Below are 12865 nucleotides of genomic sequence, written 5' to 3' on the forward strand. Positions count from 1 at the left end.
CATTTGGAAACCTAATGCTCCCTTCTATTTGATTATTAATAAGCTAGTCGGCTGGTGTTTTGGCCGGCTCAAAACCACTATTTAGTTATCCCCTACTTTAGCCTTTACTGTCACAGCCTAAGGTTGTCTCAGATGAAACTGGGCAATAACAGCACAGGCTTCAGGGTATAAATGTTTCCTTATTGAGATGCCTACACGTACAAGGTGCAAGCCAAAATCATATTAGCAAAAGATGGTACGGGCTGCTTAGATATTTTCCTTCATGGCCCAAGGTTACATGAAAGGAGGCTTCCATTTATATACTTTTTCGGCTTTTTCTGCCCCACGGTCTCCGTTTAAAAAGCTTGTGCGGTTTTTTACAACAGTAAAAGAACAAAAGCACACTATCTGTGTAATAGTCATGTATGCCCTCTCCTCCACTGGGTGGATGAACAAGTCCATAAATTGGAGCCATGCACAGCTAGGGTATAGGTTTCGCAAATATGTGGGCACCCCAAAATGTGTAAATAACGATTTAAACAATAATTGTCGTGTAAAACCTCTCCCCAAGGCGGAATCATAAACAGACTGCACAAAGAGTTGCTTGCCAACAGAGATCTGTTAAGAATACTCAGAGAGAACTCAGTTGCCTTTCCGGGTTGCTGAGACAGTGGCGTAGGAGGTTAAGAGCTCGTGTATCTAATCTGGAGGAACCGGGTTTGATTCCCCACTCTGCCGCCTGAGCTGTGAAGGCTTATCTGGGGAATTCAGATTAGCCTGTGCACTCCCACACACGCCAGCTGGGTGACCTTGGGCTAGTCACAGCTTCTCGGAGCTCTCTCAGCCCCACCTACCTCACAGGGTGTTTGTTGTGAGGGGGGAAGGGCAAGGAGATTGTAAGCCCCTTTGAGTCTCCTGCAGCAGAGAAAGGGGGGATATAAATCCAAACTCCTCCTCCTCCTCCTCCTCTTCTTCTTCTTCTTCTTCTTCTTCTTCTTCTTCTTCTTCTTCTTCTTCTTCTTCTTCTTCTTCTTCTTCTTCTTCACGGTGACATGCAGAGCCGTAGTGAGGAGGAACTGCGCCCACGGCACACGTGCGCCCTGCACCCCTGCCATGCCCCGGAACGCCCCAGAATACCCCCACCACGCCCCCGTACAATGCGCACCCGGTGCATCATGCACTGCCCCCTTGGCGCTACACCACTGGTGACATGGCCTTCCCTTGCCATTGAGTTGTGGGGAACTGGCTGTAGGTTTTAGTGTATTCTGCCAATAATTGGATGACTATAGGACCGCACAATACTTGGCAAGGGACATTAAAACCTTTTGTGCAGGCCTTAAATCATAATGTGTGGAAAAGGCCACATGACTGCAAAGAATTGATTCAGCCACCCAGAATGCTGTGACAGGAGCGGCTTCAAGAAGAAGGAGGAGGCGAGTGCGGGAGAAGTGAGGACTAAACAGAGGAAGAGCTCAGGGAAACTGAAGAGGACAAGAAGATCCGCTGGAGGGTGGCAAGTGAGGGGGGCAAAAGAGTGAGCAGGTAAAGACACAGGAGTGAGTCAGAGCCCTGGGAGGAGTGAGTGGAGGGTTATTAGTTTCCCCCTCCCACATCACCCCTTGCATGCTCATCCATCTCTTTCTAAGACCAAATGAGAGCCAGTGTGATGTAGTGGTTAAGAGCAGGTGGATTCTAATCTGGAGAACCGGGCTTGACTCCTCCACCTGAGTGGCGGAAGCTTATCTGGTGAACCGGATGTGTTTCCACACTCCTATAGTCCTGTGTTGGGTGAGCTGGAGGTCTGTTGTGTGGAGACGAAGGGAAAGGAGTTTGTAGGCCACCTTGAGTATCCTTACAGGAGAGAAGGGTGGGGTATAAATCCAAATTCCTCTTACTCCTCCTACTCTAGGTGCTCGGGAGCAGCAGCAGCAGAAGGCCATTACTTTCACATCCTGCATGTGAGCTCCCAAAGGCACCTGATGGGCCACTGCGAGTAGCAGAGTGCTGGACTAGATGGACTCTGGTCTGATCCAGCAGGCTCTTATGTTGTTGTTGTTGTTGTTGTTGTTGTTGTTGTTGTTGTTGTTGTTGTTGTTCTTCTTCTTCTTCTTCTTCTTCTTCTTCTTCTTCTTCTTCTTCTTCTTCTTCTTCTTCTTCTTCTTCTTCTTCTTCTTCTTCTTCTTCTTCTTCTTCTTCTTCTTCTTCTTCTTCTTCTTCAGATAGAAGTGGGCTCGATGTAGTGTGTCTTTGCTCTCTTCCCTCCCCCCCTTTTCAGAATGCCTGGCCATTGATAAACTCCAGAAAGGATCCAGCTAGCAAAGCTGATGGAATAAACTGTGTTTTTCCCCCCACCCCCATTCTTCTTTTGACATGGTAGCTGTCAGCACAATAGTTGAGAAGATGGTAGCTGCCTGTAAGGGCAATTGCCTTTCCTGTGTCAAATTCTAAAATTGGGATCTAATTGTTATCAGAGCCTTTGTTATAAACAGAGTGAATGGCTGTTTCCTGAGTCCTGTACTTGGTAACGCACTCATAAAAGGCTAGTGATCTTCCCTTGTATGTCTCTGCTGCTGACTTTGGAAGCATCTGAAATTCTCCTCATCCCACAGGAGGGGGTGATGGCCACTAACCTGGATAGCTTTAAAAAGAGCTTGGACAGATTAATGGAGAAGTCGATCTATGGCTACCAATCTTGATCCTCCTTGATCTCAGATTGCAAATGCCTTAGCAGACCAGGTGCTCGGGAGCAGCAGCAGCAGCAGCAGACCGTTGCTTTCACATCCTGTATGTGAGCTCCCAAAGGCACCTGGTGGGCCACTGCGAGTAGCAGAGTGCTGGACTAGATGGACTCTGGTCTGATCCAGCAGGCTCTTTCTTATGTTCTTATGTTCTCCCTGCATTTTGGAGTTTGGAATTACTTGCTCTTGTTCCCAAAGTTTAGCTGATATGTTAGGAACCCTCCTTGGTTCTGTTTTCCCTCCACCCATCTTTCTTTCCGTAGTTTGTAGAGTGTTGTGCATGTGCCAGCGTGTACCAGCTATCAGCTTTTTGACTCCTTATGCATCACCCCACCTCCTTCGTACTAATATGTGCATATATGCCTATTCTGCAAAACTGAAAGGGCAATTAAATTCCATTTTGTGCACAATTGTATCAAAATTGTCTGTGTGGTATTTCGCCATTGTGCAGGAGAGCCATGTGTGCGTTCGAAATATTACACAAAAGAAATGTTTGTCTAGTTAACCGAGGAGAAGGAGAATGTAGAACAAAGCGGAAGGAACTGATCCCATCACAAAATTAATTTCAAAGGATCTTGGTTGAATTGGGATCAACAGGTTGGAAAGCTGCGGAGTTGAGAAGGCCTATGGCAGGGATGTCCAACTCTGGCCCTCCAGATGTTCATGAACTGCAGGGGCTGATGGGAATTGTAGTCCATGAACAATTGGAGGGCCAGAGTTGGACACCCCGGTCCACAGCGATAAAAGAATGGAATGTGAGAAATCTGCTCAGCTCTTGCTGACTTTCTTGAGTGAGCAAAGATTCAAAGGTATGAGCAGCTGAAGGTTATGATGTACATTACACAGGAGATCTGTCACTGAATCTCCTGATGCTTTTGTTTTGTAGTACTGCCAGCAGCCTTGAGGGGGGAAAAATGAGCTATCTCCTAAATAAAAACTTAAATCAGATGTTATATATCAGGTGATGCTATTCACCTCCATGCCATGAAAAGCGTGAACTGCCCATTTCCACAGATTAAGTCTGTATCCAAGAGACAGTCCTGACTTGTGATCAGAGCAGTGGTCTTTGGGGGGTGGTGAGGTTTGTCTTCTCCTTCTATACTGTTTTACCGGTTGAGATCAATGCCTGCATTCTTTTCTCCCGGCTGCTTTAGAACTCCCTCACCAACACCAATCAGGGACCCGCCCTTCCTTTCCCCTTCCCCGCAACACGAGAGCTCCCTTAAGACGCCATTCAGTAGCTCTCCCATATCAAACTCATTTCAGTCAGTGAGATGAAGTGCTTTCAACTCCGGCTTAGGTCCTAGAGAAAAAAAAAATGTTCAGTCCCTTTAATAAAGGCTTAATGGGATGTTATTTACCAGGCAATGTTGTTTACCTCCATCCCATGAGAAGGCCCATCAGCCCATTTCCACATATCAACCCTCTGTTAAAGGGGCAGGACGTTTTCTTCGACGGGCTGCTGGCAATCCCGCAGGTTTGAATTGTGTCCTGCGACTTTACCACCTGAAAAACAATACTTGCACAACCACTGTCAAGCAATGAATTCAGAGAAACTCGGGTCTTGCGTTTTGAATAGGTTCAAAGTTGCCTTCATCATTCCCAAAAAAAAGGTTTCCTATTTAAAGATGTTCTAGCTGGCTGTCTACAAACAAAGCGGATCTTCAATAGAGCTCGTCCAGGGATCTGGCAGTTCAGTACCTTTAATGAAAAGAGTTGCGTCGATTCTCCACTCTCAACCCGATGCTCTCTTTTTTTCAACAGTATTTCCTCTCCCTCTCATGCTAGGATGAAAAAGCAGAAGGATTCATCAGTTTGCCAGAGTTCAGGATAGACAGAGCCATTGAATGCCGGAGGAAACAGTAAGTATGGGTCAAAGTGGCCTGCGCGTGTAGGGCCTGGCTTTGCAAATACGGAAAGCCGGCTGGGTCAATGTCAAGTGTTGGTGCCCAGCATGACTGTTTCGGAATTTCAGTTTGGAGCACAATGTGGATGATTGTCTTGAAATTGTGAGGGACCAGTTAGCTCCACACTCTCCTTTCTGTCTTCCAGATGTAAGTGAAAGGTGTCAGCTTTGACCTGTAAAACTTGTAACGTAGCTAAATTGTTTGCAGTTCATTCCAGCACTCTTTTTGGCATGTACTGTTCTCAGGGTGGTAACAGCATACGGGCCCAAGTCTTCCAAGTGGCCCCACAGTCCTTGGCCCACCTGCCCACCCACCCCTCCTGCTGGACAACTTTCCTGTGCCTCTGACTGCTAGGAGAACGGCATGTCTGTGGCTGGAAGCTTAGGTGATGGGAGGGGCAATGGGGAAGAACATATGGGGGAGCCTGGAAACTCTTTACCTCTTTACCAAAACCTGAAACTTGTCCTGGCTGTTCTTTCTAGCATGATCCGCCAACAGAGGGATGGGACTGAAAAAGCACCATGCAGAGCACAATTTGCTTTAAGTCCCAGCAAGAAAGGTGGATTATAACTAAAGCAAGTAAATACATGCATAATTCCACATATGCACCAAAGCTTCCCAGTCAGATTATAACTAAAGCAAATAAATACATGCCTAATTCCACATATGCACCAAAGCGTCCAAGGAACTCCCTTCTCTGTGCAGCTCCTAATCCAGTGGTGGCGATGGGGGGGGGGTGGGGGGGGGGGGGGGTGGGGGGGGGGGGGGGGGGGGGGTTGGGGGGGGGTGGGAAGGGGTGGGGGGGGGGGGGGGGGGGTGGATGGGGGGGGGGGGGGGGGGGGGGGGGGGGTGGGGGGGGGGGGGGGGGGCGGGGGGTGGGGGGGGGTTGAGGGGTGGGGGGGGGGGGGGATGGGGGGGGGGGGGGGTGGGGGGGGGGGGGGGTGGGGGGGGGGGGGGGTGGGGGGGGGGGGGGGTGGGGGGGGGGGGGGGTGGGGGGGGGGGGGGGTGGGGGGGGGGGGGGGTGGGGGGGGGGGGGGGTGGGGGGGGGGGGGGGTGGGGGGGGGGGGGGGTGGGGGGGGGGGGGGGTGGGGGGGGGGGGGGGTGGGGGGGGGGGGGGGTGGGGGGGGGGGGGGGTGGGGGGGGGGGGGGGTGGGGGGGGGGGGGGGTGGGGGGGGGGGGGGGTGGGGGGGGGGGGGGGTGGGGGGGGGGGGGGGTGGGGGGGGGGGGGGGTGGGGGGGGGGGGGGGTGGGGGGGGGGGGGGGTGGGGGGGGGGGGGGGTGGGGGGGGGGGGGGGTGGGGGGGGGGGGGGGTGGGGGGGGGGGGGGGTGGGGGGGGGGGGGGGTGGGGGGGGGGGGGGGTGGGGGGGGGGGGGGGTGGGGGGGGGGGGGGGTGGGGGGGGGGGGGGGTGGGGGGGGGGGGGGGTGGGGGGGGGGGGGGGTGGGGGGGGGGGGGGGTGGGGGGGGGGGGGGGTGGGGGGGGGGGGGGGTGGGGGGGGGGGGGGGTGGGGGGGGGGGGGGGTGGGGGGGGGGGGGGGTGGGGGGGGGGGGGGGTGGGGGGGGGGGGGGGTGGGGGGGGGGGGGGGTGGGGGGGGGGGGGGGTGGGGGGGGGGGGGGGTGGGGGGGGGGGGGGGTGGGGGGGGGGGGGGGTGGGGGGGGGGGGGGGTGGGGGGGGGGGGGGGTGGGGGGGGGGGGGGGTGGGGGGGGGGGGGGGTGGGGGGGGGGGGGGGTGGGGGGGGGGGGGGGTGGGGGGGGGGGGGGGTGGGGGGGGGGGGGGGTGGGGGGGGGGGGGGGTGGGGGGGGGGGGGGGTGGGGGGGGGGGGGGGTGGGGGGGGGGGGGGGTGGGGGGGGGGGGGGGTGGGGGGGGGGGGGGGTGGGGGGGGGGGGGGGTGGGGGGGGGGGGGGGTGGGGGGGGGGGGGGGTGGGGGGGGGGGGGGGTGGGGGGGGGGGGGGGTGGGGGGGGGGGGGGGTGGGGGGGGGGGGGGGTGGGGGGGGGGGGGGGTGGGGGGGGGGGGGGGTGGGGGGGGGGGGGGGTGGGGGGGGGGGGGGGTGGGGGGGGGGGGGGGTGGGGGGGGGGGGGGGTGGGGGGGGGGGGGGGTGGGGGGGGGGGGGGGTGGGGGGGGGGGGGGGTGGGGGGGGGGGGGGGTGGGGGGGGGGGGGGGTGGGGGGGGGGGGGGGTGGGGGGGGGGGGGGGTGGGGGGGGGGGGGGGTGGGGGGGGGGGGGGGTGGGGGGGGGGGGGGGTGGGGGGGGGGGGGGGTGGGGGGGGGGGGGGGTGGGGGGGGGGGGGGGTGGGGGGGGGGGGGGGTGGGGGGGGGGGGGGGTGGGGGGGGGGGGGGGTGGGGGGGGGGGGGGGTGGGGGGGGGGGGGGGTGGGGGGGGGGGGGGGTGGGGGGGGGGGGGGGTGGGGGGGGGGGGGGGTGGGGGGGGGGGGGGGTGGGGGGGGGGGGGGGTGGGGGGGGGGGGGGGTGGGGGGGGGGGGGGGTGGGGGGGGGGGGGGGTGGGGGGGGGGGGGGGTGGGGGGGGGGGGGGGTGGGGGGGGGGGGGGGTGGGGGGGGGGGGGGGTGGGGGGGGGGGGGGGTGGGGGGGGGGGGGGGTGGGGGGGGGGGGGGGTGGGGGGGGGGGGGGGTGGGGGGGGGGGGGGGTGGGGGGGGGGGGGGGTGGGGGGGGGGGGGGGTGGGGGGGGGGGGGGGTGGGGGGGGGGGGGGGTGGGGGGGGGGGGGGGTGGGGGGGGGGGGGGGTGGGGGGGGGGGGGGGTGGGGGGGGGGGGGGGTGGGGGGGGGGGGGGGTGGGGGGGGGGGGGGGTGGGGGGGGGGGGGGGTGGGGGGGGGGGGGGGTGGGGGGGGGGGGGGGTGGGGGGGGGGGGGGGTGGGGGGGGGGGGGGGTGGGGGGGGGGGGGGGTGGGGGGGGGGGGGGGTGGGGGGGGGGGGGGGTGGGGGGGGGGGGGGGTGGGGGGGGGGGGGGGTGGGGGGGGGGGGGGGTGGGGGGGGGGGGGGGTGGGGGGGGGGGGGGGTGGGGGGGGGGGGGGGTGGGGGGGGGGGGGGGTGGGGGGGGGGGGGGGTGGGGGGGGGGGGGGGTGGGGGGGGGGGGGGGTGGGGGGGGGGGGGGGTGGGGGGGGGGGGGGGTGGGGGGGGGGGGGGGTGGGGGGGGGGGGGGGTGGGGGGGGGGGGGGGTGGGGGGGGGGGGGGGTGGGGGGGGGGGGGGGTGGGGGGGGGGGGGGGTGGGGGGGGGGGGGGGTGGGGGGGGGGGGGGGTGGGGGGGGGGGGGGGTGGGGGGGGGGGGGGGTGGGGGGGGGGGGGGGTGGGGGGGGGGGGGGGTGGGGGGGGGGGGGGGTGGGGGGGGGGGGGGGTGGGGGGGGGGGGGGGTGGGGGGGGGGGGGGGTGGGGGGGGGGGGGGGTGGGGGGGGGGGGGGGTGGGGGGGGGGGGGGGTGGGGGGGGGGGGGGGTGGGGGGGGGGGGGGGTGGGGGGGGGGGGGGGTGGGGGGGGGGGGGGGTGGGGGGGGGGGGGGGTGGGGGGGGGGGGGGGTGGGGGGGGGGGGGGGTGGGGGGGGGGGGGGGTGGGGGGGGGGGGGGGTGGGGGGGGGGGGGGGTGGGGGGGGGGGGGGGTGGGGGGGGGGGGGGGTGGGGGGGGGGGGGGGTGGGGGGGGGGGGGGGTGGGGGGGGGGGGGGGTGGGGGGGGGGGGGGGTGGGGGGGGGGGGGGGTGGGGGGGGGGGGGGGTGGGGGGGGGGGGGGGTGGGGGGGGGGGGGGGTGGGGGGGGGGGGGGGTGGGGGGGGGGGGGGGTGGGGGGGGGGGGGGGTGGGGGGGGGGGGGGGTGGGGGGGGGGGGGGGTGGGGGGGGGGGGGGGTGGGGGGGGGGGGGGGTGGGGGGGGGGGGGGGTGGGGGGGGGGGGGGGTGGGGGGGGGGGGGGGTGGGGGGGGGGGGGGGTGGGGGGGGGGGGGGGTGGGGGGGGGGGGGGGTGGGGGGGGGGGGGGGTGGGGGGGGGGGGGGGTGGGGGGGGGGGGGGGTGGGGGGGGGGGGGGGTGGGGGGGGGGGGGGGTGGGGGGGGGGGGGGGTGGGGGGGGGGGGGGGTGGGGGGGGGGGGGGGTGGGGGGGGGGGGGGGTGGGGGGGGGGGGGGGTGGGGGGGGGGGGGGGTGGGGGGGGGGGGGGGTGGGGGGGGGGGGGGGTGGGGGGGGGGGGGGGTGGGGGGGGGGGGGGGTGGGGGGGGGGGGGGGTGGGGGGGGGGGGGGGTGGGGGGGGGGGGGGGTGGGGGGGGGGGGGGGTGGGGGGGGGGGGGGGTGGGGGGGGGGGGGGGTGGGGGGGGGGGGGGGTGGGGGGGGGGGGGGGTGGGGGGGGGGGGGGGTGGGGGGGGGGGGGGGTGGGGGGGGGGGGGGGTGGGGGGGGGGGGGGGTGGGGGGGGGGGGGGGTGGGGGGGGGGGGGGGTGGGGGGGGGGGGGGGTGGGGGGGGGGGGGGGTGGGGGGGGGGGGGGGTGGGGGGGGGGGGGGGTGGGGGGGGGGGGGGGTGGGGGGGGGGGGGGGTGGGGGGGGGGGGGGGTGGGGGGGGGGGGGGGTGGGGGGGGGGGGGGGTGGGGGGGGGGGGGGGTGGGGGGGGGGGGGGGTGGGGGGGGGGGGGGGTGGGGGGGGGGGGGGGTGGGGGGGGGGGGGGGTGGGGGGGGGGGGGGGTGGGGGGGGGGGGGGGTGGGGGGGGGGGGGGGTGGGGGGGGGGGGGGGTGGGGGGGGGGGGGGGTGGGGGGGGGGGGGGGTGGGGGGGGGGGGGGGTGGGGGGGGGGGGGGGTGGGGGGGGGGGGGGGTGGGGGGGGGGGGGGGTGGGGGGGGGGGGGGGTGGGGGGGGGGGGGGGTGGGGGGGGGGGGGGGTGGGGGGGGGGGGGGGTGGGGGGGGGGGGGGGTGGGGGGGGGGGGGGGTGGGGGGGGGGGGGGGTGGGGGGGGGGGGGGGTGGGGGGGGGGGGGGGTGGGGGGGGGGGGGGGTGGGGGGGGGGGGGGGTGGGGGGGGGGGGGGGTGGGGGGGGGGGGGGGTGGGGGGGGGGGGGGGTGGGGGGGGGGGGGGGTGGGGGGGGGGGGGGGTGGGGGGGGGGGGGGGTGGGGGGGGGGGGGGGTGGGGGGGGGGGGGGGTGGGGGGGGGGGGGGGTGGGGGGGGGGGGGGGTGGGGGGGGGGGGGGGTGGGGGGGGGGGGGGGTGGGGGGGGGGGGGGGTGGGGGGGGGGGGGGGTGGGGGGGGGGGGGGGTGGGGGGGGGGGGGGGTGGGGGGGGGGGGGGGTGGGGGGGGGGGGGGGTGGGGGGGGGGGGGGGTGGGGGGGGGGGGGGGTGGGGGGGGGGGGGGGTGGGGGGGGGGGGGGGTGGGGGGGGGGGGGGGTGGGGGGGGGGGGGGGTGGGGGGGGGGGGGGGTGGGGGGGGGGGGGGGTGGGGGGGGGGGGGGGTGGGGGGGGGGGGGGGTGGGGGGGGGGGGGGGTGGGGGGGGGGGGGGGTGGGGGGGGGGGGGGGTGGGGGGGGGGGGGGGTGGGGGGGGGGGGGGGTGGGGGGGGGGGGGGGTGGGGGGGGGGGGGGGTGGGGGGGGGGGGGGGTGGGGGGGGGGGGGGGTGGGGGGGGGGGGGGGTGGGGGGGGGGGGGGGTGGGGGGGGGGGGGGGTGGGGGGGGGGGGGGGTGGGGGGGGGGGGGGGTGGGGGGGGGGGGGGGTGGGGGGGGGGGGGGGTGGGGGGGGGGGGGGGTGGGGGGGGGGGGGGGTGGGGGGGGGGGGGGGTGGGGGGGGGGGGGGGTGGGGGGGGGGGGGGGTGGGGGGGGGGGGGGGTGGGGGGGGGGGGGGGTGGGGGGGGGGGGGGGTGGGGGGGGGGGGGGGTGGGGGGGGGGGGGGGTGGGGGGGGGGGGGGGTGGGGGGGGGGGGGGGTGGGGGGGGGGGGGGGTGGGGGGGGGGGGGGGTGGGGGGGGGGGGGGGTGGGGGGGGGGGGGGGTGGGGGGGGGGGGGGGTGGGGGGGGGGGGGGGTGGGGGGGGGGGGGGGTGGGGGGGGGGGGGGGTGGGGGGGGGGGGGGGTGGGGGGGGGGGGGGGTGGGGGGGGGGGGGGGTGGGGGGGGGGGGGGGTGGGGGGGGGGGGGGGTGGGGGGGGGGGGGGGTGGGGGGGGGGGGGGGTGGGGGGGGGGGGGGGTGGGGGGGGGGGGGGGTGGGGGGGGGGGGGGGTGGGGGGGGGGGGGGGTGGGGGGGGGGGGGGGTGGGGGGGGGGGGGGGTGGGGGGGGGGGGGGGTGGGGGGGGGGGGGGGTGGGGGGGGGGGGGGGTGGGGGGGGGGGGGGGTGGGGGGGGGGGGGGGTGGGGGGGGGGGGGGGTGGGGGGGGGGGGGGGTGGGGGGGGGGGGGGGTGGGGGGGGGGGGGGGTGGGGGGGGGGGGGGGTGGGGGGGGGGGGGGGTGGGGGGGGGGGGGGGTGGGGGGGGGGGGGGGTGGGGGGGGGGGGGGGTGGGGGGGGGGGGGGGTGGGGGGGGGGGGGGGTGGGGGGGGGGGGGGGTGGGGGGGGGGGGGGGTGGGGGGGGGGGGGGGTGGGGGGGGGGGGGGGTGGGGGGGGGGGGGGGTGGGGGGGGGGGGGGGTGGGGGGGGGGGGGGGTGGGGGGGGGGGGGGGTGGGGGGGGGGGGGGGTGGGGGGGGGGGGGGGTGGGGGGGGGGGGGGGTGGGGGGGGGGGGGGGTGGGGGGGGGGGGGGGTGGGGGGGGGGGGGGGTGGGGGGGGGGGGGGGTGGGGGGGGGGGGGGGTGGGGGGGGGGGGGGGTGGGGGGGGGGGGGGGTGGGGGGGGGGGGGGGTGGGGGGGGGGGGGGGTGGGGGGGGGGGGGGGTGGGGGGGGGGGGGGGTGGGGGGGGGGGGGGGTGGGGGGGGGGGGGGGTGGGGGGGGGGGGGGGTGGGGGGGGGGGGGGGTGGGGGGGGGGGGGGGTGGGGGGGGGGGGGGGTGGGGGGGGGGGGGGGTGGGGGGGGGGGGGGGTGGGGGGGGGGGGGGGTGGGGGGGGGGGGGGGTGGGGGGGGGGGGGGGTGGGGGGGGGGGGGGGTGGGGGGGGGGGGGGGTGGGGGGGGGGGGGGGTGGGGGGGGGGGGGGGTGGGGGGGGGGGGGGGTGGGGGGGGGGGGGGGTGGGGGGGGGGGGGGGTGGGGGGGGGGGGGGGTGGGGGGGGGGGGGGGTGGGGGGGGGGGGGGGTGGGGGGGGGGGGGGGTGGGGGGGGGGGGGGGTGGGGGGGGGGGGGGGTGGGGGGGGGGGGGGGTGGGGGGGGGGGGGGGTGGGGGGGGGGGGGGGTGGGGGGGGGGGGGGGTGGGGGGGGGGGGGGGTGGGGGGGGGGGGGGGTGGGGGGGGGGGGGGGTGGGGGGGGGGGGGGGTGGGGGGGGGGGGGGGTGGGGGGGGGGGGGGGTGGGGGGGGGGGGGGGTGGGGGGGGGGGGGGGTGGGGGGGGGGGGGGGTGGGGGGGGGGGGGGGTGGGGGGGGGGGGGGGTGGGGGGGGGGGGGGGTGGGGGGGGGGGGGGGTGGGGGGGGGGGGGGGTGGGGGGGGGGGGGGGTGGGGGGGGGGGGGGGTGGGGGGGGGGGGGGGTGGGGGGGGGGGGGGGTGGGGGGGGGGGGGGGTGGGGGGGGGGGGGGGTGGGGGGGGGGGGGGGTGGGGGGGGGGGGGGGTGGGGGGGGGGGGGGGTGGGGGGGGGGGGGGGTGGGGGGGGGGGGGGGTGGGGGGGGGGGGGGGTGGGGGGGGGGGGGGGTGGGGGGGGGGGGGGGTGGGGGGGGGGGGGGGTGGGGGGGGGGGGGGGTGGGGGGGGGGGGGGGTGGGGGGGGGGGGGGGTGGGGGGGGGGGGGGGTGGGGGGGGGGGGGGGTGGGGGGGGGGGGGGGTGGGGGGGGGGGGGGGTGGGGGGGGGGGGGGGTGGGGGGGGGGGGGGGTGGGGGGGGGGGGGGGTGGGGGGGGGGGGGGGTGGGGGGGGGGGGGGGTGGGGGGGGGGGGGGGTGGGGGGGGGGGGGGGTGGGGGGGGGGGGGGGTGGGGGGGGGGGGGGGTGGGGGGGGGGGGGGGTGGGGGGGGGGGGGGGTGGGGGGGGGGGGGGGTGGGGGGGGGGGGGGGTGGGGGGGGGGGGGGGTGGGGGGGGGGGGGGGTGGGGGGGGGGGGGGGTGGGGGGGGGGGGGGGTGGGGGGGGGGGGGGGTGGGGGGGGGGGGGGGTGGGGGGGGGGGGGGGTGGGGGGGGGGGGGGGTGGGGGGGGGGGGGGGTGGGGGGGGGGGGGGGTGGGGGGGGGGGGGGGTGGGGGGGGGGGGGGGTGG

The 12865-nt window shown here is 74.2% G+C and overlaps 1 protein-coding gene across 1 annotated transcript in view; it reads left to right on the plus strand.

Moving 5' to 3' along the window:
• LOC125442954 (connector enhancer of kinase suppressor of ras 2-like) overlaps window positions 1-12865 on the plus strand; it is a 358128-nt gene that overhangs the window by 300834 nt on the left and 44429 nt on the right. Inside the window, exon 18 of the mRNA XM_048514758.1 lies at window positions 4506-4579. Within this exon, the coding sequence (XP_048370715.1) occupies window positions 4506-4579 (74 nt within the window). The remainder of the gene's footprint in view (window positions 1-4505; window positions 4580-12865) is intronic.

Source organism: Sphaerodactylus townsendi, linkage group LG13 (assembly GCF_021028975.2).
Source record: "Sphaerodactylus townsendi isolate TG3544 linkage group LG13, MPM_Stown_v2.3, whole genome shotgun sequence".
NCBI classification, from domain to species: domain Eukaryota; kingdom Metazoa; phylum Chordata; class Lepidosauria; order Squamata; family Sphaerodactylidae; genus Sphaerodactylus; species Sphaerodactylus townsendi.